The sequence below is a fragment of the Lepeophtheirus salmonis genome, chromosome 4, assembly GCF_016086655.4.
Source record: "Lepeophtheirus salmonis chromosome 4, UVic_Lsal_1.4, whole genome shotgun sequence".
NCBI lineage: Eukaryota > Metazoa > Arthropoda > Copepoda > Siphonostomatoida > Caligidae > Lepeophtheirus > Lepeophtheirus salmonis.
The window spans coordinates 20,041,169-20,066,765 of record NC_052134.2 but is presented as its reverse complement, the minus strand read 5'-3'; the positions used below and the strand labels follow the sequence as shown (position 1 = coordinate 20,066,765).

The 25,597-nt window shown below is 33.3% G+C and overlaps 1 protein-coding gene and 1 long non-coding RNA gene across 9 annotated transcripts; one reads left to right on the top strand and one right to left on the bottom strand.

Moving 5' to 3' along the window:
* Nucleotides 1-2,206: 2,206 nt before the first annotated feature.
* LOC121116986 (putative receptor-type tyrosine-protein phosphatase mosPTP-1) lies at nt 2,207-10,483 on the top strand. Of its 8 annotated transcripts, none has more exons than XR_011779695.1 (12): nt 2,207-2,674; nt 2,751-3,121; nt 3,183-3,445; nt 3,498-3,790; nt 3,863-4,077; nt 4,131-4,262; nt 4,826-4,849; nt 5,470-5,922; nt 5,985-6,284; nt 6,351-6,746; nt 6,809-7,351; nt 10,275-10,483. XR_011779695.1 is itself a non-coding variant. In XM_040711302.2 (11 exons), the coding sequence occupies exons 1-11, from the start codon at nt 2,413-2,415 to the stop codon at nt 7,298-7,300; spliced, it is 3,201 nt and encodes a 1,066-aa protein (XP_040567236.1). In that variant the 5' UTR covers nt 2,207-2,412; the 3' UTR covers nt 7,301-10,483. The 8 variants fall into 8 exon arrangements, 2 of the variants coding, with proteins under 2 accessions (XP_040567236.1, XP_040567237.1); XR_005864011.2 differs by having other exon boundaries at nt 6,809-7,369; nt 10,241-10,483; XR_011779694.1 differs by lacking the exon at nt 10,275-10,483 and adding an exon at nt 8,091-9,004 and having other exon boundaries at nt 6,809-7,369.
* Nucleotides 10,199-12,900, bottom strand: LOC121116987 (uncharacterized). Its single transcript, XR_005864012.2, has 2 exons — nt 12,788-12,900; nt 10,199-12,687 (listed from the first exon to the last, which is right to left on the bottom strand). It is a non-coding gene; the product is annotated as an uncharacterized lncRNA (long non-coding RNA).
* Nucleotides 12,901-25,597: the final 12,697 nt, after the last annotated feature.

Sequence of the window (25,597 nt, the reverse complement as noted above, 5' to 3'; positions counted from 1 at the left end):
TCCCTTATTTTGAAAAAGCTAAGAAAAACAATCTAATAATGAACAACTTTAGCACTTAAACTATTGGAAGACTATTAGAAACATAACAACTCATTATTAATCACCGATTATTTGTGTTCTGTTTTCACATTTTATTTTCAGAGTTTATTTGGATACATTTTTGAAATAAGTACACATAAAGTTTGTTGTATTGTAGAAACATACATAGAGAATTAAAATATTTTGGAAACTGCTCAAAACGAAAAAACTTTTTTTCTTACTTTTAACGTAAACAAACTGATATACCCGTACTTTAACTCCTTTAAAATATATTCATTAATGTTTAAATATATTCAAGAAAATATTATGTATTAAATGTGTAATGTATGATATATACAATACATTCTAAATATGTATAGGTGAAAGAGGCAAGCACTGTTGCTAGTCGTAGGCTTTAGCAAGATGCTACATATCATATATGATATATATTATATCAGTTATTAAAATATCCATTTAAAGAAAGAACTCCGCGGACAAATCATTTCGTATCGCAGAAAAAAATTAGTGATATGCTTGAATGAAAGTAGAATAGATAACGTACTTGTTATTTTATATTATTAATTAAATAACTATAATTCCTAATCAGGATTTGAATTTAAAAAAATAAATGATATTAAATGAATGGATGACAGATCCATTGAACTGTTTATAACAGGAAGAAATCGCTTTCAGCAGCACCTTTTAAGGGAACATTGAAATTAAATATCTTCTTTTGGCGTGCGCTTATTTTGACTTAAGTTCAAAGTAATTTTCTAATATTCATAAAGTAAAGGACAGTAAATAGGAAATTACACGGCTCATTTCTTACCTATTTCAAGAAATAATTAAATTTTTATTTATAGAAAGTTTAAGTATAATATAATTATTCAATGTAATGACATGTGATATATTTTTAATTCGACACAATTTTTTTAGAATATACAATAAAACTAAAAATAAAATGGAGCTAATTCACAGTTCAATCACACTTTTAGGTAGAAGAAATTGTTATTGAAGAATTTTTTGAAACAATTTTCATTTTTTTTATTTGTATAAAGTTTCTGTTGGCTTCAGAAACAAAAAAATAATTCAGATATTAAATAATTTTGATTCAATTTCATTAAATGACGGCAAAGTAGGTTTTTTTTTTTTTTGAAACCATGTTAGTTTGATAGTAAATTGATTGATCGCATAAAGGGCTATGGAAAATTCTTAATGAATAAACAGGGAATAAAATTTTTTTAAGGATTTATTTTCTAAATCAAGTCATTCAATGAAATTATGCAGCAAAGCAAAATTTCTAATTTTTTTCAAAAAAAAAAATCAACCACAACCTCCTCAAAGAAAAGAGAAATAGAAAAAATAGAGCAAAGTTTATCTGTATGAATGTCTGAAAAAAATTCATAGGGTGTATACAATGCTCCCTAATGTATATCATAAAGATATTTTTGTCTAAGAAACAACAATGTAGTCGTATTAACAAAATAGTGCAGGCGTGTGTATATAGGATTGAAGGTGTATACAAGGTGCACTGTATATAGTACCCCCTAATGTATCATATATGAAATAACAATATAGTCGTATTAATGTTTTTGTTTGTTGTTGTTAGTGAGTGCTTTAGAGACTAAAGTAATCAGTGATTACATCATATTAATTTTTTTTTTCTCTAAGACTTATTGTTATTCTTTCACTCTTGAGGAGAAAACACATGAATTAATATAAGTATTGAGTAGTTATTGAGTGTCCTCTTGAAAGACGGAGAGTCACACTAAAGATTTCTTGGAGAGTTATTTTCTATAATATTAATGCAAAATGTATTAATATATGTCAACGCTTAATTACTGTCTGGTACTACCGCTAGTATATAATATAACTAGCCAATATAGGGCTGCATTTTTGATGGACAGTAAGTCCTTTTATTTACTGGTCCCATTTGAATATCCAAAAGTTCATTACTTTTCTTAATATTAGTAAAGAAAGGGTTTTTATTGTGAATATGAAGCTGGGTTGTTTAGGCACCCAAAATGGCCGACATTACCATAATATTAATACGAAAAAACTTATTTTGCACTTTCGTCGAGCATAAAATAAGAGCACGTTCCATATTCATTTCAGTGTTCCTTGTATAGAATTAATAAAAGAAATTAAAAGAGAAAGAAGAAAAAAGAAAGAAGCAAGAAGGGAGAGAGAGGGAAGGGAAAAAGAGAAGGAGAGAGAATGGTGCCGAGTGTGTGTGTGTGTGTGTGTGTTTGACAAGAAAGAGGTTGCGTGTGCCTGGAAATCCCTCTGTGACATTCATTCCTTCAATATATTTATTTTATTATTATGAAGTGAAACAACTCAAGGAGAGAAAAATCCAAAATGGGATCTTGATGAATGTGAAACTAATATAATATGACTATGTTCCTCTTCTTACTGTTATTAATGAAGTTATGTGATGATGGTGCAGCTCTTCCAACACCTGTCAGCCTCGTGGAACCTGTCCCTATGAATGTAAGGGCCTTGGATGTATCCGGTGATGCTTTGAGTTTGACATGGGACTATCCTCCTGTGGAAGAGCTTCGTGGGTTCAGGATCTTCATTGAGCATGAGGACTTGAAGGATGTGAAGAGTATCTCTACGAGTGAGAGTCCTCCTCTCAACATTTCGCATCTCGGTAGCTAAGGAACCCCAGAAGTGTGTGAATAAGGCGAGTCTGAACTCAGAGTTGCCCTTTTTTCTTGATATTTCAGAGCCGTACTCTTTGTATAGGATTTGGGTCAAAGGTCTCTATGAGGTGGAAGGGAGCGGGAGTGGGAGCGGAGAGGATGGGACTCAAGAAGTCAAAGAGGATTTGAGAGAAACGGAGAAATCCGACTCCATCCAAGTGCATACAGATGTGAAAGCCCCCGGAATCCCTTTGCTGAGCAATGCATCATGCTACGGAACGAACCAAATATGGATTAGTTGGAGTCGCCCGGAAAAGTTCACCAAGACGATCGACACCTATCTTATTTATTATAGAGAATTTGTCTATAAAGATGATAGAGTGACCTCCTTCCAAAATTCATTGGATTTTTTTAAGCAGTTAGAAGTAGAAGCCGGCTCTGGAGATGAAGAATCTGTAAGTTCATTCCGTTCTTGAAAATGAATATTTATCAGAGTAAAATGTGTTTTTTTTAAAGTTCATTATTGAGGGATTAGAGGGTAAAACAACTTACGCAATTCGTGTTCAAGCCTCTACAGAAAGTATTGTTTTTGAAAATATTTCATTTAGAGGAGATTTTTCACAACAAATGCTTGTGTATTTACCTGAGGAGGATTGTGAAGAACCACCTGTGAGCCCCTTTGGAGACGAAGAAGGAGAATTATCCGCTGGGATGATTGCTGGAACGATTTTTTCTGCAATCTTTCTTCTCTTGTCAGTTGTTGGCTTTGTGTTGTGGCGGTAAGTTAACAATTTAGAGGACTTATACTCATAACTTATTACTCCTTTATAGGCAATATTTCAAAGCAGCATATTATTATTTGGACGGAGATCCTCCAAGAGTCGTTGCACCGGTTGGGATTCCTGATTGGGAAGGAGAGCCTGGTCCTGATGGTGAAAAAGGTCCCGTCATGGTTGATGATTTTCCAAGTCATGTTGCTAAACTTCATGCGGATTCGGATATAGGCTTCTCAAAAGAATACGATGAAATTCAAAAGTACTCCTGTACAATAGTCAATGCCACGCATGAACATTCTTCACATCCGGATAATAAATGCAAAAATCGTTATTTAAACATTGTTGCCTGTAGGATAATCCCCTCTCCAGTTCTGAATATTTAATTAATAGTATACTCTTTCTTTATTTAATGGAAAAAAGACGATCACAGTAGAGTTCAGTTAGCTCCCATTAGTGGTTACAAAAAAACTTCAGATTACATAAATGCAAACTATATCGATGGATTTCAGAAATTTCATTCGTACATTGGTACACAAGGTCCTTTGGACGAAACCTTTGATGCATATTGGAGAATGATTTGGGAACAGAATGTTTATGTTATAGTGATGATTACAAATTTAATGGAGAGAGGAAGGGTAATAAAAATGATTAATTAGTAATTTGTATATATTAAAAATATACCTTGCAGAGGAAATGTGATTTATATTGGCCAAAGGAAGTAAATAGTTCAGAAGTATATGGCCATATTGAAGTGCATTTGGCAAAGGAGGAGGTTATGGCCAATTATACAATTAGAGTTATGAAAATCAAGCATCTAAAGGTAAGAAAAATATTTGTTTTAGTATCTTTCGAGGTTATCTTATTAATACATGATCAAAAATATGAAATATGTACTTAAATAGAATACGTTGACATAAAATGATAATTAATTAATCAATACTCAATACTAATTGGTTGTTGACTAATCAAGAAGGTACGTTCCAACTGTTTACAGCTACTACTTGATCTTTATGAATTATGATAGATACAATTCATTAGTCATTCAGTTTATCCTAATTCCTTTCGATTTGAATAGCATACTTGTGTGTATTCACAAATTGTTGATCATTTCGAATATACATACATAAATTAAAAGAGTTGCATCATTTTGGAAAGTTTTTAAGAAAGAGAGAAAAAAAAATATATCACAGATGTAGAGCAATTATTATGTTATGGCTATACATATATTAATTATTTTATTCCTTACGTTATACTTGACACGACGAATTATGACTACATAATATACTAATGAAGATAACCTTGAAAACAAATGTTATATTTTGAATAATCATATTTAAAAAAATATATGCTTTACTTTAACATTCAAATCATTTAAATTCATAGGATACAGGTGAAAAAGTAAACACGGTACGTTGATCGACATATAATCAATCTTACTTTTATCTTTCTGAGAACGTCTATTATTATTGCCCCCCCACCCCTCTCTCTCCCCGTTCTTTTTATCATACCTCACTGTCCCTTATTGCATGATTCATTTATTACTTACTATTAGTGATCCCTTTCAAATTTTAATCATTATTTTTTTTGTTGCATTTTTGTCTTCTTAATCCAAAAACATGTTAGAAACCTTTAGATAATTTGTTTGCATGAGTAAATTTTAATCTGTCCGTAGTGTGTAGTCCAGTTTTAATTTATTATCTCTATGCCTTTTTCGTTAGTCAATTGTACGCATAGTTTTATGCATAAATTACACATGAAATATTAGCAATTAATAAAGTTAACTTCTTCTTTTTACCATAATTTATATCTGCAGCATGAAGTGAAATAATTGAGACTGATGTGAATCACTTTTTTTATTGTCTAGAAATGATTACTTCAATTTGTGTCCCTTGCCAATTAAAAGTTAATTCCTTACATTGTGTTTTATTAAAAAAGATTTCTTATTTAAAAAAAAGTTTGAGTTAATACCTAGGATATGAGTCGACGTTTTTTTATCTTTTTAAAATATAATTTTCCTTCAATTTTAGTTGAGGAAAAAGAAATGGGCTTCATCTGATCGTGAAATACTTCAATACCACTACACTAGTTGGCCGGATCACGGAGTTCCAGCTCATCCTCTTCCTGTTTTGAGTTTTATTCGACGATCTTCGAGAAGTAATCCGCCTGACGGAGGCCCCATTATTGTACATTGTAGTGCAGGAGTGGGTCGAACAGGAACTTATATTGTTATTGATGCTATGCTTCAACAAATTACTACTAAATATGAGCTCAACATTTTTGGCTTTTTGAGGCACATTCGTGGTCAAAGAAATCATCTTGTTCAAACGGAGGAACAGTATGTATTTATACATGATGCTCTTCTTGAAGCAACAAGATCATGTATTACTGAGATTCCCAAGGACAAAATAGTTAATTTCATTGATATCCTTATGAAAAAAGATATTATTTCTAAAATTAATTTACTTCAAAGGCAATTTAAGGTAAAATAAACGCCCAAGCCGTTTGTCCCTTTTTTATAAAATATAATTATTCGATATTTCAGTTGATAACTTCGTTTGAGCCCAACGATTTTCACTTCATGTCCTCTAGGAAGTCTTATAATGTATCAAAATGTAGAGACTCAAATCTGATTCCTGTTGAATCTTTTCGCGTTGCTTTGTCTCCTAAGCCTGGTGTGGAAGGCTCTGATTTTATTAATGCTACTTGGCTTCATGGCAACAGCAAACTTCGTGAATTTGTCATTACTCAGCATCCCACGGCAGAAACTAAAGAAGAATTTTGGAGCATGCTTTGGGATCACAATGCTCAAACTGTCGTATTACTTTCACCTATTGACTCTGATGTAAGAGTTGTATTCTTTTATAGTAACTTTGTTTGTTAGTTATAATTTGAATTATCTCGTATTAAGGAATTTCCCGTGTTTTGGCCTACCAGAGATGAAGAATTTGATCAAGAATGTTTTAAAGTCAGATTCATTGAAGAAGCGATTCATGAGGGTCACTCCACTTATGATTTAGTTATATCCTCTAGACATGATGATTATGAACTTGAAGTAAGAATTATTCATTGTCCAGACTGGCCAAGCCTTACCCGTGGATTTGCTGTACTAAAGTTGGTTCAAGATTGGCACTTGGAATACCAGGATGGTCCTTTGGTTGTGGTTGATAAATGTGGAGGTACGGATGCAGGGACCTTTTGCGCTCTTACCACGCTTTGTAAACAATTGGAGACGGATAATGCAATAGATGTGTATCAAGTCGGTAAATTGTATCATAATGCAAGGCCTGGTCTTTGGAAAACTGAAGTATGAAACTATCTTCGATATCTAAAAATGATAATTTATAATTTTTTTTGTTTTGTTTTTAGGAGGATATTATGCATATGTATAAAGTAATGGCGGATTTAATTTCTTCAAATATTGAGAATCCATTACATGGGGATGAATCATCTTCATGCATTACAACAACAACTCAGGCAGCTCCTGCGATGGCTATTCCTACATCGAATGGAAATATTAATGGAAGTGCTATACCGGAACGCCGTCATTCCGCTTCTGATTGTCAATCTTCTAGCTGTTCTCTCTCAAAATCCGGAGGTGGTTCATCGACTATAACTAATAATAACAAAGATACTGCTGTGAATAGGAGACATTCATTACCTGGAGGGACGCCTCTTTTGGAATCTGAGGATTCATCTTCTGTGAATTGCGAGGGCAATCATCTTCATGATCACCATCATAATATACTATCTTCTTCATCTTCTTCTCCATCCTCAAAAAAGGATGATGAGGATGGGATGATTGATATTCTCCAGCACTTTGATGACGATGATGATGAAAAAACTCATCTCACAAAATGACGTTTCCTGCGGCTGCTGCTACCTCCTCCTCGCCATTTTTTTTTTTCAAAAGTCCTTTTAGTTCAAGAAGTAATTAAGAAATAATTCTTATTTAGACAATAACTTTATCATTATTCACCTTCCATGTTGAGTGCGCATTCTATATATATATATAAACATGCACATTAGGGCGGTTTGTTACTCAACTTCTTTCAAATTTTCAATACGGCAGACTTGGAAAAGTTGTCATATGGTAAAAAAATAGCCCTTGCAAAATTTATGATAATGTCTTCTTTACGTTGCAAATCTCGGTCAAAGTTGGAAAATAGGCAAAAAAAAAAAAATCCTTAAAACAAATTGATATCTATTTTTCTAAGCTATAAAAATCATGAATACAGTGTTTTTATAAAGTCTCTCTTAGAGGCAAAAATGAATATTTGCAAAATTAAGGAAATTCGGAACCTATATTTACATCTTGTCGTCTGATATTGTAAAAAAATATAATTCTTACTTTTTACCCCAAGGAGTTTCTTTAGAAGAAACTTAGTAATACTTTTTATGGGCTAGGATAAGATGTCTATCAATTTTTTTTTATTTATGAAAAATGATTAATAATAATTCTTTATTTGGGACCTTAAATTGACATCGTAGAACAATGAAATTTTGCATAGATTCTTTTCCTACTACATGAAGATAACTTTTCCGCACTGTTACCGAAATTCCAGAAAAAATTTGCGAAACAAACCGTCCTAATACATACACATGTCGTCGTTCTTATATTTATATAATATCCACTTTCTTCTGATTTCAGTAATTACCTCTCTCTCTCTTCCATTCTTTTTCTCCTGATTTTTGTACTATTCTTATGATTTTACATAGCTCAACTGTTATAACAAGTATTTCTATCTAATTCATTTTTTAATGGTTATCATTGTTTAGTTTACAAACAAGTGGAACTATTTTATAGATCCGTAGATATTCTCTCATATATATTCTGGTATATATGTATATATATGGGCCATTCTTCTAGAAATGTACGATTATAAAAGTATATCACTTGATATTTATGTCCCGTGAAGAAGGGCAGTTGAAATTACCAATTTAAACGCTTAATTATTTAAGTCATATTTATTACAATCTAACTGCTACTAAATTCTGGAGATCTCTTATTTGAAGCTGCACTTGGTCGTCCCTATAGTTTTAATTAATTATTATTATTGAAACGCAACATTTTTGACGTATTCCTTGGATGATCAAAAATAACCAAATCTTGACCTAATTCTCCTTGTAGATATTAGCCTTTTATTTCTAAAAATATCAGTTTTTGAACCATTTGTGTTCAAGTTTTTCATATTTAAGATTTCTGGGAGTTGTATGGACCAAAAAATAATTCATTTTCTTACTTGATTTTTATCAATGGATACTTTATAAATGTAATTATCTTATCATGTAATAATGACCCATATTTATATATTGAAATTAGTCATTTCCATTTTTCTTTCTTTCTATGTACATGCCTATATATCCAAACCATTGCTTAATAATTTATCAAAGTGTTCTTCTAATTCTTACAATAAGAAGAAATAATCCCTGTTAATCTTTTCTCTCTTTAAAAAAATATTGATATATATATATAGGTATATAATATTATATACACGTCATATATATTTGAGCTTTATACAATAACAGACGAAATAAATTTTGTGCAATTCTCACTCTCAATGACATGTGTGTGTGTCTTTTTTTAAATTTAGTTTCTTCTAATTAATCAACCAAACTGCCGTCTTATTTCATTTATTTCACTCAACTAAACCCCTTCTTTCGTTAGTTAAAAACAGTAATAGTCTTGTCTTTCACATATAATAATTAAAATTGTGTATAGAGCACAATTTTGGCCTGGCGTCATAGTGTATCTTTCTATCTATAAATTGTGGACAGCGTATGCGGAAAGTTGAAGTACAATTATTGTAACCTTTTAATTATAATTAAAAACTAATGAGAAGCCACACCCGATCCACTCCACCTCCAGGCTCATGGAATTGAATCTGAGTCTCTCTCCATACCTCCTGACTGATACTCCACACAAGAGACTATCTTACAACGTACTTCACATTAGACCTTGGCCTGTTACTAGGATTTTCTTGGGGCTTTTTGGCAAGCCCTACAATTTTGACAGTGTTAAAAAAAAATGACATTTAGGATGGACTCAGAGTCCTTCTCATGAGACTCCATAATAGTCAAACCCACAACCTTTTCCACATTAGGAAAAAATAATCCATCTACTCTCAAGACCCTACAAATAAATCATTGTCCGAATAACAAGAAAAATTCAGTATCCTACTACAGTAATAGGAAGGTGAAAATGTGGTTATTTTTTAGCATACAAAAATACGATTTTTTTGGGTTTTTTTAGGATCTTCGGGATATTTGCTTGTTCAATTGTATCCTCATATGCTTAAAAATCCGCGCATTTTCACTTTTCTAAATAAATTATTTGCTTCGTAAAGTTATTAAAAATTTTCGAAAATTAAATATCAACTTTTCGCATACGCTCTCTACAATTTGAAGATGATAAGATAAACTATGGATTCAGAAATTCATAGATAAATCATAACGTATGGGCAAATTTCTTAGCCATATCCCAGGTATGATTGAAAGACATGGTTTTACTCACAATAAATTTGGTATATAAATAATAAAGAGAGCTCCCCCCGAATGTATAATCTATAAGTTAGGTACATATATTTAAAAAATATTCTTAATGCAACAGTTGAAACGTTTAAAAGAGAGATAACAAATAATTAATCGCTAATTTCTGCATTTTATATTTAATTTCTTCCTTCATACCTCGAACGGTTGCTCCTCTCTTTATTATATTTCCTTGATAAATAATTTTCTTACTGTATTCATAATTACCACTTTGATTATGATTTCCTTTTTATTTCTTGATTGTATAAACAGTTAAATATGGATATATTACATACATTATGTAAAGGATATCTTTTTCGTTATAGAAACAACATATATTTTAATATGTACTCATTATTACTTTATTATTTAGTGTATGTAACGCAGCATGTGTGTTATGCCAATAATTAATTAACTATTATTATCTATATAACTAAGATATGTATTTAATGTTTTGTGAACTCCTCTGTCTAGTTTTTTTTCTATGTCAGAATAGAAAATCAAACTCATATCATATACTACAGGCATCTTATTTACTATTACTGATTAGGTACGCTTAACATAAAGCTAAACTTTTCATTTTTTTAAAGATATGTTAATTAAAATATTTATAATTGTACAATATCATCTGGGGATACGAGGCAAAAATTTACATTAACATACAAGGTCAACAGATAAATTTGGACTGTTTGACTTCATCAAGATGAATATCAAGGGTGTTACTGTCGAGATAACGGCCATATATGAGATGTCTTATCGTCCATTGGTTCCAATTTCGCTGTAAAAGTATCATCGACCATGGAAATGAGCGACTTTTGTTGAAATAGCTGGAAAAGGAAGCAGTGCTAGGGCTATTATCAATTCCAGCGGGTACACCTGGACGAAGTGGGCGACGTCACCGTTAGGCACTAAAGCGACAAGAAGAGGACCCAAAAATTCCTTCCTTCATGAAGAGGTCAATTGGGGGGAATCCAATGTTGAAGCTGGTCAAGGACCAATTTGTGAGCCCAATGACGGCGAATTGGGCCTCACTTCTAATGTCCAGAGCCATACTCACCTCCTCTCGGCCACCGCTAAGTATATGGAGTACTGTCCCAAGATCTTGAGTCGGTTGAAGATTGGCAAAATTCCTACTCTGAGATTTTTTTGAGGCGAAAATTTTTCACCGTCTACTCCCACATCAACAGGAAGAAGGACAGGTGGATTGCCAAGAACAAGCTCGAGGTTGTCCCGAAGCAAAAGAGTAAACACTCTGCCTCCATTATGGTTGTCTGAAGTGAGGGCGACTTCATGTGGCCCTTTTTCTTTCGGCCCAATGCAAAGGCTCTCCAAGGAGTCTAGTTGAAGACCCGAAAAACATTTTCACTGTCCTGCAGCTGTATCTACTGGTCCGAGGTTAACCCGAGTGACGTCGTTACGGGACATTGTTTTAGAGCTAAATAGCTCTAGGAGACTGCGTACTTATTCCCAAGCTCAAGAACACTGTCGTCCTGTGGATTAACGAGGTTGTGGCGGGGCGCCCGTAATTGTTCCAACATGAGGCAGTGCCGGTACACGGGGATAAATTGCTCAATATTGGCACCAAACCAATTTCCCAGCTTTCTTGCACGTCGAGACCTGGACCCTTAGCTCCCCTGACATGAACCCTTGGACTTCTACGTCTAAGGGGAGTTAGAAATAAATGCCTGTGCCAAGCCCTAACCTTCAGTGAAGGCCAACATCATACGTGAGGGCAAGAACTACATTCTAAATTATTATGCTTAACAATCGTTTCTTTTTAACTGTACTCTCTAGACCTGAGATTACTGAGGGATGAAATAATATCAGAAATTGTCTTCTCTAAAAAAACAACTAACACAGTCCTTTTAAAAAAATATTTTAGTTACGTTTATTTTAGTTTTGTTTAAATAACAAATTAAGTTATAAAATTCATCTCCAAAAAAAGTTACGGAATATTCGAACCACAAGCAATCATGAAGACTGTTTATGACGTATTCCTACAATAAGGTCAAAACAAAAATAACACTTGAATTTTCAATTTTAAAAACTTTGACGGCTATTTCCATGGAATCTTCTGGATAATGTGGGTCAATACTTTCATGAGAGAATAATCTTAAAGTAAACCACTATCTTGAAAAGTTTCATGAATACATAAATGGTCGAGGTTGTAGGGTCCCCTTGTAAGACTGAACGAAAAAATTACCCTCGAGCTCAGTCTCAACACTAATTAATGCCACTTCAAAGAATCTTTTTGGAGTCCCTAACAAAATAATTTGCGGATTAATTTAAGGTCTGTACCTTGCATTGCCCAGCATTATATGAATACAATTTTAAGATAATAAAACATGTGTTACAAACAAAGGGTGAGGAGGAATGGGGATGTAAACTGTAGAATGTATGCCATAATTCTGATTCTGCTTTATATGCTTTTAGCTCTCATATTGTACTTTAATTTACACCATTCATAAAAAAATAAGGGATCATTTTTTTTAAATCGACCGAAAATCAAGCATATTTTTTATTAACAACTACATGAAGTATTCTCCCCTTGCGGCGAGCACCTTCTCAATCCTCTTTCTGAATTTGGCACACATCACCTTGACTGTGGATGCCTACAAGACAGTGCCTCAGCTCCAGCCTATATTGTCCTTGGAGCCTGATATATTGGGGTACCTCCTTGAGTTGATCATTGCCTACACCACCAAAACACAGGCGCTATACTGAAAATAACAAAAATCACTAAAATGCTTGCCACGGTGGTGATAGAGATTTGCTAGGGCTCATTTGAAAGTATTTTCTCATTAAATTAATAATACTTACATTTGCATATAATTGGTCTGTTTTTAACCAAATAGACTTTTGTTTCCCCAATTCGATCTGGCCTAGCTCAGTAATGTTATGTTGCAGTACAGCAAAATTTGTTTTTTTTTGTTGAGTATTTTTAGACAATTGTTATTGTATGAGGTTTTGTGATTCTATATCCAATTACTAACGGCGTAAATATAAATTGGTGCAGGATCATAATTATGATAGACTCTGTAGGAGAGGGGTTCCCAACCATTCTCTTAGCATGTACCCCTTTAGCATTTTGATATATAACTAGGTGTCTCTAAATTTAAAAAAAATAAAAGAGCTAAGTAAAATAATAGAATTCCATTCTATTTTTATTTTTCCTTTGATCTGTATAAACATACATTCTGCTTTAACATTCCCAAATTAATTGGCTATCTATATGAAAAATAAAATAGACAACAATATAAAATCAACCTAGATAACATATAATTTAATGAGATCCCTGACTTTGTTTTTGATTTGCAAGTATATTTATTCGAGGATTTTTGAGACTATACAGCAAACGTCGTGCTTAGTTGTTCTTAAATTTGACCTGAGCTTGTTTTTACTCCACAAAAGTGTTGAAAAGTTAGATTCACAAAGCCGAGACGGCGGAGAAAAAAGAAGTACTTGAATGGCAGGTTCCGCGATTATAGTATTCCATTTTAACCCTAGTTTCATTAAATTGAAGTTATATCAGAGCCTCTTGCTGTTGCGTCTTGACGAGGGAGAGACGCAAGCTTATTTATAATAGGAGAGATCCAGGATGACCAGGAGAGATGAGAGGAAGAAATCACGTGGAGGAATAATGTACACAGTTCATATGATCAAGTGTATTCTAATTATACTCTAAATATATTTACATAAGACGACACTATTTATAATACATAAAACTCAGTACTTAAATACATAAACGAATATACAGGAAGATAAAAACCAGAAAGGACATATTAAATACATAACACTTGCTTAACAGATTTGTGAGATAAACAAGTTTTTCATAAGGGGCCTTCCCAAATCCTTTACATAGCTTCTCACAGTCCAATCACTGAAATTGAATGCCTCAGCATGTTGCCTCATCGACTTGGCCTCACTTCTGGTGATCATGGTGTCCACATCCTCCATGGTTCTTATAAAGGCGTCTACCACTGCCATGGACCTCCTAAGGCTCTGACTTGAAACCATTATGCATGTAAACAAGATTATGGGAGGACCCTACAACTTTTATGATCTCGATATTCACTTGGGCGTGGAGCAAATCAGGCACCCTTTGCCTCCATGCTGACAACTGTTGTTTTTTGAAAGTTTGTATTTCATTGTTTATTAACCGAAATAGTCCTTACTTTTTGGATCGAAGTCACACATTGTTTATTAATCTGATGGTTCTTGATTTTCCTTTTCTTACTTTTCAAATATATAAAATCATCAGTGTACTTAGTTAAGGAGGAGATGTGACTCCGGTAAAAGTTTTTAACAAATTTAATAAACTAGATATATATAAATTAATGTTTATTCTATTATAACAAGTAACTAAGGAGTCAAATGGGACGAGTCCTAAAGATCACGGACCGTTCAGTCTACTTTTAATAATGGAATTTAGTATTTAAAAATATTCATCCTAAAGTAATTCAGATTTGATTTAAAGCTAAGTCTGTGATTTTAGCTGGCACTCTGTACATTGGCTAACATTTTGCGAGACACAGGGAACCAATGCATCTAGAATTGAATATATATTCACACGGGAAGCAACTTCCAAGACGCTTGCTTTCTTGGGGAATTAACTTATATATTATTAAAACAAGGTGTGTCTGTTCTTCTACACATTTTTAACTCAGGGTAGTACTAGGTACTACTTCTATTAATGTGTTGATTTTTATAAACTCAAGGATCATGCAAGGATCTTTACATGAGTTATATATAGCGATGAATACTTTCATGCGAATCTAAACTAAGTAAACCTGAAAATCGGCATAAAAAAAGTAGGCAGCTATAGTTAAGTGCCGTAGAGCTGATTAAATTTAAATTATTTTATTTAATAATATTAAGTGATCGTTATTGGTTTTGAGGTTCTGCGCACCGTTTTTGAAAATGCTTAATTGTAAAGGTAATAACTGCTAAAAAAAAAAAATTGTTTGCTGCTATTTGCAAATTCTCAAAGAGTGGGATGGCCACGTCCTCTGAGACCCCTGATGTGCGGCCCTTAAATTCTAAAAAAAACCAGATCTACAATTTTTTAAGCCAAAAAATGTTTTAATAATGATTTTAATTGTTATAATTTCTAAATGTCTTAAGTGGAGTTAAATGTACTCAGTGAGTAAAATAAATCGATTGATTGAAATTATCATCAGAAAATGATAATCATTTCTTATGTGTACTCTTATAAAAAATGAAAGATTATAACTTAAGCACAAAATCACTTCGTTAATCATTCATCAAATCATCTCAGTGATGAATACTTGTAGAACACGAGGAAAAGGCGAGAGCGAGATTGTAAATAGTTCTCTTTGAAAGTAATTATTAATAATAATTGTTTATTATCCTTGTTAAAATTAGAGCCTGTTATGTAATTATGGAGTGATAATACACATATGTATTGTAGGTGTCTAAAATATCACAGACGTCGAAGAGCCTAAAATTTTTATAATTGCCAGTAAAGAGCCTTTATCTATGGACCATTGCACCTCACGGCCCTTATGTACACTTAGTGAACTTTTATTTTCATATTCTTCAAATTTTTTTTTGTTTTCTTTTTTCAGTCTTAAACTTGTTTTGAATATCCTATATACTGCATTGGACTGGAATGTTTTGATATACTTTATATAGCTTCAACTACTTATGACTATAGGATGATGACACAAGATTATCACTCTCATAACCTTTTTTGTTATAAAAGGGATCTGCCATGATTTGTTTTGAATATACTGATGACTTTCTTCGACTTGAATATCGTCAAAGAAAAGTTAACATGTGTTTCAAGAGAAGATCACATAAAGTTATCTCGGTTGATTTTTTTTTGGAGAACATTCTTTATTCAAATCCATGGCTTGTTTTGAATATTCTAAGCAATTTCTTGATCCTGAATTTCTTGGGTACATAAAGGGCCAGTGCCACTCATATGGACCATTAGAGTCGAAAAAATGGGATATTAGTAGGAAAGGTTGGGTTATTAATGCAATTACTAAAAAAGAAAAAAATGAAAACCAATTTGGAGGCATCTTGAAAAGAATAAAGTATAATTTTAAAAAAATTACTTTTTGTGAGTAAACATATATAAATATTACTTATAAAAACATTCTTGCAATAAATATGAACAAAATTTATTTTTCTGATAAAAGAAAAGGCCCATATTTTACTATAAAAAAGTCATTTTCACCAAAAAGCAATGCTACATTAACACACACACAATTCTTTTTTATACATTTTTGCAACAATAACAAAAATTACTTCACTCACAATTAGTGTTGGATTAGTCCTAAGACTGATTTCCTAATCTTTAAATTTACTTCACCCTTAGCTTCACTTTTGGGCTTAAGGGATTTTTTTTTCTGCAAAAACCAATGCTCAACTCACAATGATATATCTCACAAACCAATTTTCTGACAGCTGACAAACTTGTACACGTATCGTTTGAGGGTTGATAAAGGACAACTAAAGAGAAGGACAGCAAGATTTTTTTTCATGTGTTCGCAAGAGGGAAACTAAATATAACAAGAGAAGGGTAGAGTTATTAATGCAAATAAATATGTATACGAAGAAGATAATTTCAAAGTTTTTCTTGTAGATGGTTTATCGTGAATAATGCTTCTTTTATTATTTCTTAAGTGACTATTATGATCGGAAGAATTTTTTTTCATGGAACAATTAAAACAATTGTATGACATTGCCGTACATATTTCTTCAATCGAATAATTACATTTTATATTAAACAGATTTTCTAAGTCATTGGTCTCCTTAATCTTTTCAAGAATGAACTTATAAAAAACAGCTCGTGGATTTCTCGAATTGATTTAGAATTTCTTAGAAATATTATTATCGGCAATTAAATTGAACGCACTATATATAAAAATCCTAGTGTATAAGTGAGGTTGCTAGGACTAGTGAGCCCTCCTCTTGAAACCATATCCAGATAGTCTTCTTTATTCTCAAATATTTGTAGAATTGGTGATTACATATAATCTATTCGTACTTTTTCTTTTGAAATTAACATTTCTAGACAACTAGAGCTTTTTTTTCTCTCACTAATGTCACACTTTCTCACCCCTGAACTGACAAAAATTCTTCCCAATCCACCACGTTGATTAGGATATTGTTGAGTCTAGAGAGAAAATCTGTAGTTATATTATCTTTGCCACTGATGTGTCGTAACGTCGTAACTTCCGCGAAATATCGATGCACTTTCTTAGACAACGTAGGATTTTTAACCTTGAGGGGGTCTATGAGTGGTTTATGATCCGTTAAGGCAGTTACAGGACGTCCTTCGGTAAAATATTAAATGTGACGCAGGGCTTCTGTAACACCAAAGAGCTCTCTTTCAAATGTAGAGTACCTCCTCTGTGTAGGGTTCAGAGCTCAACTAAAGAACCCTAATGGGAGGAAGTCTCCCTGACCATCTTACTGCTTGATGGTCACCTCCAATCACTTGGTCAGATGCATCGACCGTAACGAAAAACTCCCCCTCCGAAGAATAATGTTTCAAAGTGGCAATGCTGGAGACGGTGCTTCGTAATTTGATGAAAGCCTTGTTACCCACTTTAGTGCACTCAATCTCGGAACTTTTAACTTTAGGGATTAATTTATGTAGATGAACTAACAACTCCCTCAGACTAGGAATAAATCTACGATAATAATTGACCATTCCAATTAACTTGTGAAGGTCCTTGCCCTTACAAGGTCGATCAAGCTTCTCGATTTGCTTAAGCTTTTCTTCAATGTGACGGATACCCTGTTGACTAATTTGGTGCGCAAGGAACTCGATCTCCGGTCTGCAAAACTTGTTTTTTTTTCATATTGTACACCAAGTCATTATCGTTTAAAATTGAAAGTACTTTTTCGATGTGGTCATGATGTTCCTTTTCGGAATGAGAAGCTATCATGATGTCGTCGATATAGGCAAAAACATAGTCCAAAAAAGGAATTCATCAATCTTTGGAAAGTATTGCAGGCGTTGCGTAGTCCAAAGGGCATTCCTGTGAAAATTTTGTGCTGAACTACATGACGTGGCTCCGGACATAATTCTTCCTCATATATCAGATATCGAGCTAGCATTTCTTTTTGGCAATGTCGCACCTTTCTTCCATCACCGAAGAAGTAACTTCGTTCTGTTGCATTGAACCTAGTTCCATTTTTACAGACAGTTTAAAATGGCTTAAGAAATCGGCATCAACGACACCATATTCAATATCCGCCACGACAAACTCCCACAGGACTTTGCCTGTGGAGTCGAATTCGACCCATAACTTCCTAGAACAATGAGTTCTAACAGGAGTTCCATTCGCGGCAACGAGCTTGGGAGATGCTGGATTACGTCTCCCAGAGAAGAGGCTCCTCGGAACGATCGACCGCTGGGATCCGGAATCGACGAGAAACTTAATCCCATTACTATAAATAAATAAAAGAACATTTCTAAAAGGTGAGTCCATGCAAGGTGAATTTATGTTTAACGTTGGGATAAGGACCCGCCGATGGCTTAGTTATTTGGACAGGTTTCAGGAGTTCCATACGTTGTGGCCTTTTTCACCAATTTCCTGTGATAGAAGAATTCCTTTTTCTCCATAATTGGGCCATGTGGCCTTATGTTGTTGATAGCATGAATTACGCCTGGATATTTGACGTTCCTAATGAAATCTGTATCTGGACCGATAAACCAGCCCTTCTGCTTTCGGGGAGACTCCTCACGAGTATTTGTTTGATTATAGCCTCACGGACATCGAGAACATTTAAGAGGTAATCCCTTGCCAGGCTCACAATTTCATCAATAGAGTGTATATGCGGCGCTTTGATCAGCTGAAAGAGCTGTTCAATGTTATCCTCGGTGGCTATTTTGTGCTCATCCAAGACTTATGCTTTCAGATCAGAGTAAGGGGTTGGGCTTAATGCGTCTTTGCTCTCATCATCGTGAGGGACTTCATTCGACTTCGGCATGTCGGGGTCACCAGTGTAGTATCTCCAGAATAATGCACTCTTCTTATTATTACTAAAACCGAAGTTTTATTCTCGAGTAAACGTAAACGACTGGAACAGTTTATACAAAATATCGAATACTTTAAGAAAATAGGTTATTCAAATCAATGAGATTAAATGTATCGATTGATGAAAATAATTCATTTAATAACAAAATAATTTCATGAAGAACTAGTTTCAAAATAAATCATATGTTATAACTACATAATCCGCATTTGAACGGTTTTCTGGTGGCACCCTATACGTTTTTAATATAGGTAATATGTTAAAAAATTTAGAAAAAGATTCGGAGGCAATGATTAACGTTATTCGATGTAGCTTTTTATCTTAATTTTAGTGATGTTAATATTCCCCATACTTATTCGATTCCGACTAAGTAATTTAAATTTTTCGACATAAGTTCTGACTTCCTTTTCTTTGACTCTTTAATTCAATAGCACGATTTTTAGCATACAACAGATCGTTTATGTTAGTTTTATTATAGCGTCAAATGATAGTTGAACCATTTTAGTATGCATGCGGTAAAATTAAAAAAAAAAATATTTTAAAAATCTATAAAGAATATTTGCCTCTTCTTCAACAAGAAAAAGTATTAAAGTAAACTCTGTGTGTTTACCATACCTAATTATTCATCCATTAGTGAAATTAGTCGACTTTTCTGAGAGGCCTTTTTTAGGAAGTTAACGCCCTTCGTGTGTCCCTTCTCTCTGAGACTCTCCTTTCTTTTGATCACAAATAAACTCAAGTATTCCATTACAGTGATGAACGATTCCTTCTATAAGAACTCATCAATTGAATGGAATAGGGCTCCTATCCGTTTTTAAAACGTGTGCAGATACTTTTGCCGAAAACCTTACAACTGAAAGTCACTTTGCCGAATGCCATTAAGCCTAACGGTCACTTTACCGAATGACCACTTTGATGATGATTCATGTCGCAATAATATGTAGTTATGATTCCCATTTGTAATAAACCAATTGTCAAATAACAAATATTTCTTTATTTACCACGAATTAAAATGGGTTGTGTTGATTAATTAATATTTGATTCATTTTGTATAAGGATTTTGCAATAGTTGAATCAAACCAACATGTTATAAAGATAATAGCAACTGTCCAGTAATTTATTAAACGAAATAAATAAATCAGATGTTTAAAGAAGAGAATAAGTCAAGGTATCAATCAATGAACATTCTGAGTGAATCAATCGTTTATACCGAATCTGTTAGAGTTCTTATGTATCGGGCAAGTCCAGTTTGACAGTCCTCTATCCTGAGGTTGCCTCTGACCTTATAGTTATCAAGATCTGTTTGACATTTGAGTAGTCTAATAGATAATTAGATAGTATTGCAAGATGAATCATCATCAAATAATCCGTCTAAAATAGTGCGCCTTTGTCCTATTTCTTATATTTGGATGTGAAGCTTAATAATTTACTGTAAAAAATCGTTTGAAAAACTATAAACAAAAAATAAGCAAGTCAACTAAGAAATAAGAGTGTATAATCACCACCTGAGATCTCTAAAGTGTTGGGATGTAACCACATACTGTATACAGTGGAACTGCGGGAGGCATACCAAAAGCTTCTACAAGGTCTAGATCTAGGCCAACGAGTCCCACATTGAAGGCAGAAGACGCAAGCTGACCATCAATGGCCTTGCTAATGAGTTTGACAGCAGCCAGACCACAATGTACTGCTTGGTGATGCAATACTTAAGCCTTCATGCCTGCAAGATAACTCCTCGTCAGGGTTGAATCATTTGGATCTAGTAAAGCGTGACACCCGGTGCAAAATCCTCCACAACAAGCAGAGAAGTTGTTGGTCAGGTGATTCATTAACTTAGTAGGATCTTCCTTTATATTCTTGTGGGATCTGTACAACCCGTTTATATTTAGACGTTTTCTCTATATAACAACTTAATAATATATACATCAGTCTAGTCTAAATACTAAAGATGTTAACTTTCTTCATTGGTGACCCCGTATATACAATGCCGAATCAAATCAAACGAATCACACTCCGATAATTCCCTCCCCCCATCAAAAAAATAGATTGCTCCAGATGTGTAGACGTATTCCTTCCTCAGTTCGACCATTAGGATCTTGAAACATGGTTCATATGAGTGGAGTCAATTTTTCAAATTCAGGAGGTTTCAAAATAATTTGAGAATTGTTGTCTCTGTACTCCCTAATTATATTATTAGAGTCTTGTCACGTTTATGTTTATCAGGGATTATAGATAGGTTTCATCGAACACTAAAAAGTGCTATCTCGTCCAGGATGCATTAGGAAGGAGAATCGTGGTTACAGTCCCTACCTTTCTTCCTCCTTGGACTTCGAGCGTCTGTGCTTTCAATTCTTGGGACTTTATTCTCTCCTATTCACCATCTTTTGGGATCTGCTCTGCTTCTTCCTCTGTCTTTGGTAGAATAAACTGTGACTCCAAATGATCGAAATCTCTTCGATAAATTCCAAAACATCAGGCATACACCTCCACGAATGATACTAGATCGTGAACGTACATTTAAAGTGGATCTAGGACATTGTTCAGATTTTGTTCCCGTAGATTGACTAAAACCATGGTTGGAAATAACATACATACTTCTGACGTTTCAAAACATGCATACGGTGTAGTCTCTACGTCTCTGTTCAAATTCAGATAATAATTTAATAATTTTAATTTAAAATGCATACATTTTTACCATTTAAATTTTGTATGTGTGCTTTTATTTGATGATTTGAATTCCAAATGCTCATATTTTTACCATTTTTATTTTATATACTTGTATTCTCTCAATAAGGATTTCATTTAATGTAACCTCGAAGCAGATTCTAGGGGAATATTGTGAGATTTGTATAACCCATTTATATATACATGTTTGATCTATGTAAGAACTTTATATTATATACATCAGTCCAGTCTAAATACTTAAGGTTTTAACTTCCTTCATTCTTCTCCAAACTTAACATGAACTATGTACCTCTCTTTAAATTATACCCTCCATTATCTATTCCTGACATCCTAGAGAGGTCTTTTTCATCTTGTCATCTTGACCAACTTAAGAATGAGTTTCCTGGAACACTTAATAATGTCCGGAATCTTCATTACATCAACTCCAGTATCTATGATCTGAGATGTACTACCTTTTTGCTCGCTCATGTTGATAAAAGACTAAATGATTAGTATAGTTTGTTTATGTAAAAATGACGGCAGAAACAGAATATCAAAAAATAATTACTAACGCTTTTATAGTAATAAAAAATATATATGAATTATAAGTCCACGTTTTGTTGTCCTACCCTGTACATGTTCTGAATCATTTGCTGGGGCCATGTTGTAATAAAATAATTAAATTAAATAGAAATCTCCCTTTGTGTTTTATTTTTATTTGCGTAAGAAATTTGGTGTTCATTGTATACGTTGGACCGCACGTCATAGTGTGTAATTCTATCTCTAAATTGGTGATACGAGAGCTGATACTTGTATTTCAAATATTGCACCTTTTATAATAAGGAAATAACTTTCCAAAGCGAAGTACACATTATAGGAGGAGAGGGGTCACGACTCAATCGATCACAATTCCTCGAATAATTATGTATGTTTATAGTAAATTTCTATTTCAGGAATTCATGGATTTGATAAAATATAAGGTAATCTCCATGATACCGATTACATTTATCCTCTAATTATATTGTAATGGTTCATGGTAGATACAAGAAAAAGTCGTAATGACTCTGAGTGTCTTCCTCTCGGAATACTTAATAAGAGAAAAACTCACAACCTCCCTCCAGATAATGAGACATTCCATTTATTTTCATGATTCTCAAAAAGGTTTATTGTTCGAATATCTGGAAAAAGTCGAGAAGTTATTTCCTCAACATTAATAGGGCGTGGTAATTGAATTTCAACTATCTGATGTTGCTGTGTCCAATTTTGAGATAGAAAGGTAAAGTACGAATAATTTTTGGGTAAATTGCTTCTTCTTCCATATTAAAGTTCCTCCAACGCCACCAACAAACTTGGTGTTTTCTTTTTTTTCGGTCATGATTTTTTTCCCTTTCTACTCAACCAATTCTTATAAAGAAAGAAATTAACGGGTCTTGTTTTAGGAAATTATCAGCAAGAGTCAAGAAAGTGACTGCTGCAATGAACAATCTAGTCAGCATGTTCCCTTCGAATCTTTTCAGCTCGCCTATGTTTTTTATAATATGGATCGACAGTTCTAAGGCGAGGGTATAATTGAGTTGTTCATCAGGACTTAAGGGAATGAGAGAACCAACAATTGAACTTTCCCAAGAAACTCCCATTTTATACACATAATTACCCAAGTTCTTTTTATACCTTATTCAGCTCTGAAAAAATCCCGTTTGATAAACCATATCCAGTTCATCTTTCAAACACGTATTTGCATCTTTTTACCCCAACGTCTTTTATTTTAATAAATCTTTTTAGTCAACAATGTTTTAGATTTTTTCAAAGTATTTATGTGTTGACTGAACCCAGTCCCCATAAGATAATAAGGCGGTCGTTGGAGCTAAATTGGCGTTTATATCCCCAGAAAGGTATTTCTTGAGACTATCTTTCTATTTTTTTGCTTGTATTTTTGAAAAATGGTGTTTATCTCAAAAGATGGACAATTTTTATTGGTACTAAATCCCTCAAAACTTATATGTTTGGAATTGGTTGTAACGCAACCACTCTGGCAGGTATCATGACTATAATAGATAAATATGATATCCTTCCCTGTTCCGTATAACTACTCCAATTGATTTGAATGATTTATCTGATCAGTATTAATTGAAAAATATTTCTCTTATCAAAACAATAAATAAAATCATAGTGGTCAATTTTTTGTATTTGACTGATTGTAGGAATATAGAGACATATATTTAAAGATCCTCACAAAACCAGTTCTTCATATATAAGTCGTAAAGTGATATTTTGCAAATTATGGAGTAGTAGTCTAGTCATTCAAGATCAAATTAGTAAAAATCAAAGAGGAAGTACATAAGGATTTTGCAATACATATATATATATTTACAGATTTATAATCTTATAAAATGTATATTTCGGGTGAATCTTTTTAAAATACATAGTCTGACATGCATAAAAACACACCTATTAAAACAAGCATATTAAATTATGTGAAGAATTATATAATTATAATTTTATCTGCAAACCAGATGTAAATTGTTTTATTTGGAATATGAAGAAATATCCTGATGGAGTTGAGTTCTGCTTTTAAAATAGTGTCCATGGTAGAACTTTATTTCGATAATTATAATTATGTAATTAATAGCGAATAATATTTAATTATAACTTCTTTAGCATGTTCATCTTGAAATATATTCGTTGTTCAAAAGGATTTTTATTTATGATTACGTTTAATTAATTGAGTTCATGTGCTTAACAGATTCGATATTATACATGAAATATCAAAAGTTATCAACTGCCTGTTCCCAGATTGTGATGAAGTTATCGAGAGCGAAGAAGAAGGCTGGAATAGTTTTCTGGCAGGTTGGGATTGGTTTACAAAAATTACGCAAGATGCAACCGGAGAGAGAGTAGACCAACTGTTTTAATGTTGTGAGGTTGCACTGCGAAAGCATTTGATTAAAACTAGTCCAAATATTTTTACTCGAAAATGTTGTTTTGTGAGCTATTCAATCCCTGATTGTCATATTAGAAATTCGTTGAGTAAAACAAACAGATCTATTTTTTATGAAATAATGATTAAACTATTTGTCATACAATAGTTAAACTGTTTTGTAATGCTATTGTGTTGGTTTGTGGTTGTCTTCAGTAACTCTAAATTGTTATTTTTTTGTAGCCTATATCTAAGCCTAACCATATAATTCATACATTCCTATTATCTATTTTCAAAAAGATTGTGTTGTTACAATTTAAATTGCAAAGAAATGAGTATATCCTTCATAGCTTCACCGGTGCCGTGAAACCTATAGTACAAATCACCCCTTGACTAATGGAATATATATAATTTATCATCGACAGTATTGGTAAATATGCCAAAAATAAACAAACAAAAAGGAGAAACTACAATAAAATTGAATTGAACAAGCATTTATGAGAAAAACAAATTTTGGCATAGGAGAGTTTTCTCTCAATAGGGCTTAGAGTATTACCTACTTTCAATAAATGTAATCTAGATTAAGGAAGAAGTATTTCACTTAATTTATCCATTGTTTTTGGCAATAATCAGTTCCAGCTTGTCACTGAACTTTTTAGAGCTGTTCTTGATAAAGATTTGGTTCAAGTTGACTCAAGCGCCAACTACGTCGATTAAATATGGCGTAGTACATTCATGCAGCATTCGGTGAGTGAGGAGACGAATAGTCTTTCGGGAAAAGGCTAGGAGATTCCTTCATCAATATTACGTGACTTTGGAAGTGTGACAGCTGGCACTGCCCTGTTACAACCACGAGTCCTCTCCATAGGTCCTCATGGTCCAGAGAAAGATCTATTTTCTCAAATAGGTAATGTAGGTGGATGAATCCAGCCTCTCCCCAGGTTCATGTAAGACGAAATCTCATCAATGACATTTTTGACAGCCTCCACAGTATCATATATCCTTAGTGAACATGGCATAACCCTCTCAGG

What these genes read in the sequence shown, in the direction of transcription:
- LOC121116986 (XM_040711302.2), top strand. Translation starts at nt 2,413, where the DNA reads ATGACTATGTTCCTCTTCTTACTGTTATTAATGAAGTTATGTGATGAT. An exon ending in GCTCTGGAGATGAAGAATCT is followed by an intron (nt 3,122 to 3,182) that starts GTAAGTTCATTC and finishes TTTTTTTTAAAG; the next exon opens with TTCATTATTGAGGGATTAGA. An exon ending in GTTGGCTTTGTGTTGTGGCG is followed by an intron (nt 3,446 to 3,497) that starts GTAAGTTAACAA and finishes ACTCCTTTATAG; the next exon opens with GCAATATTTCAAAGCAGCAT.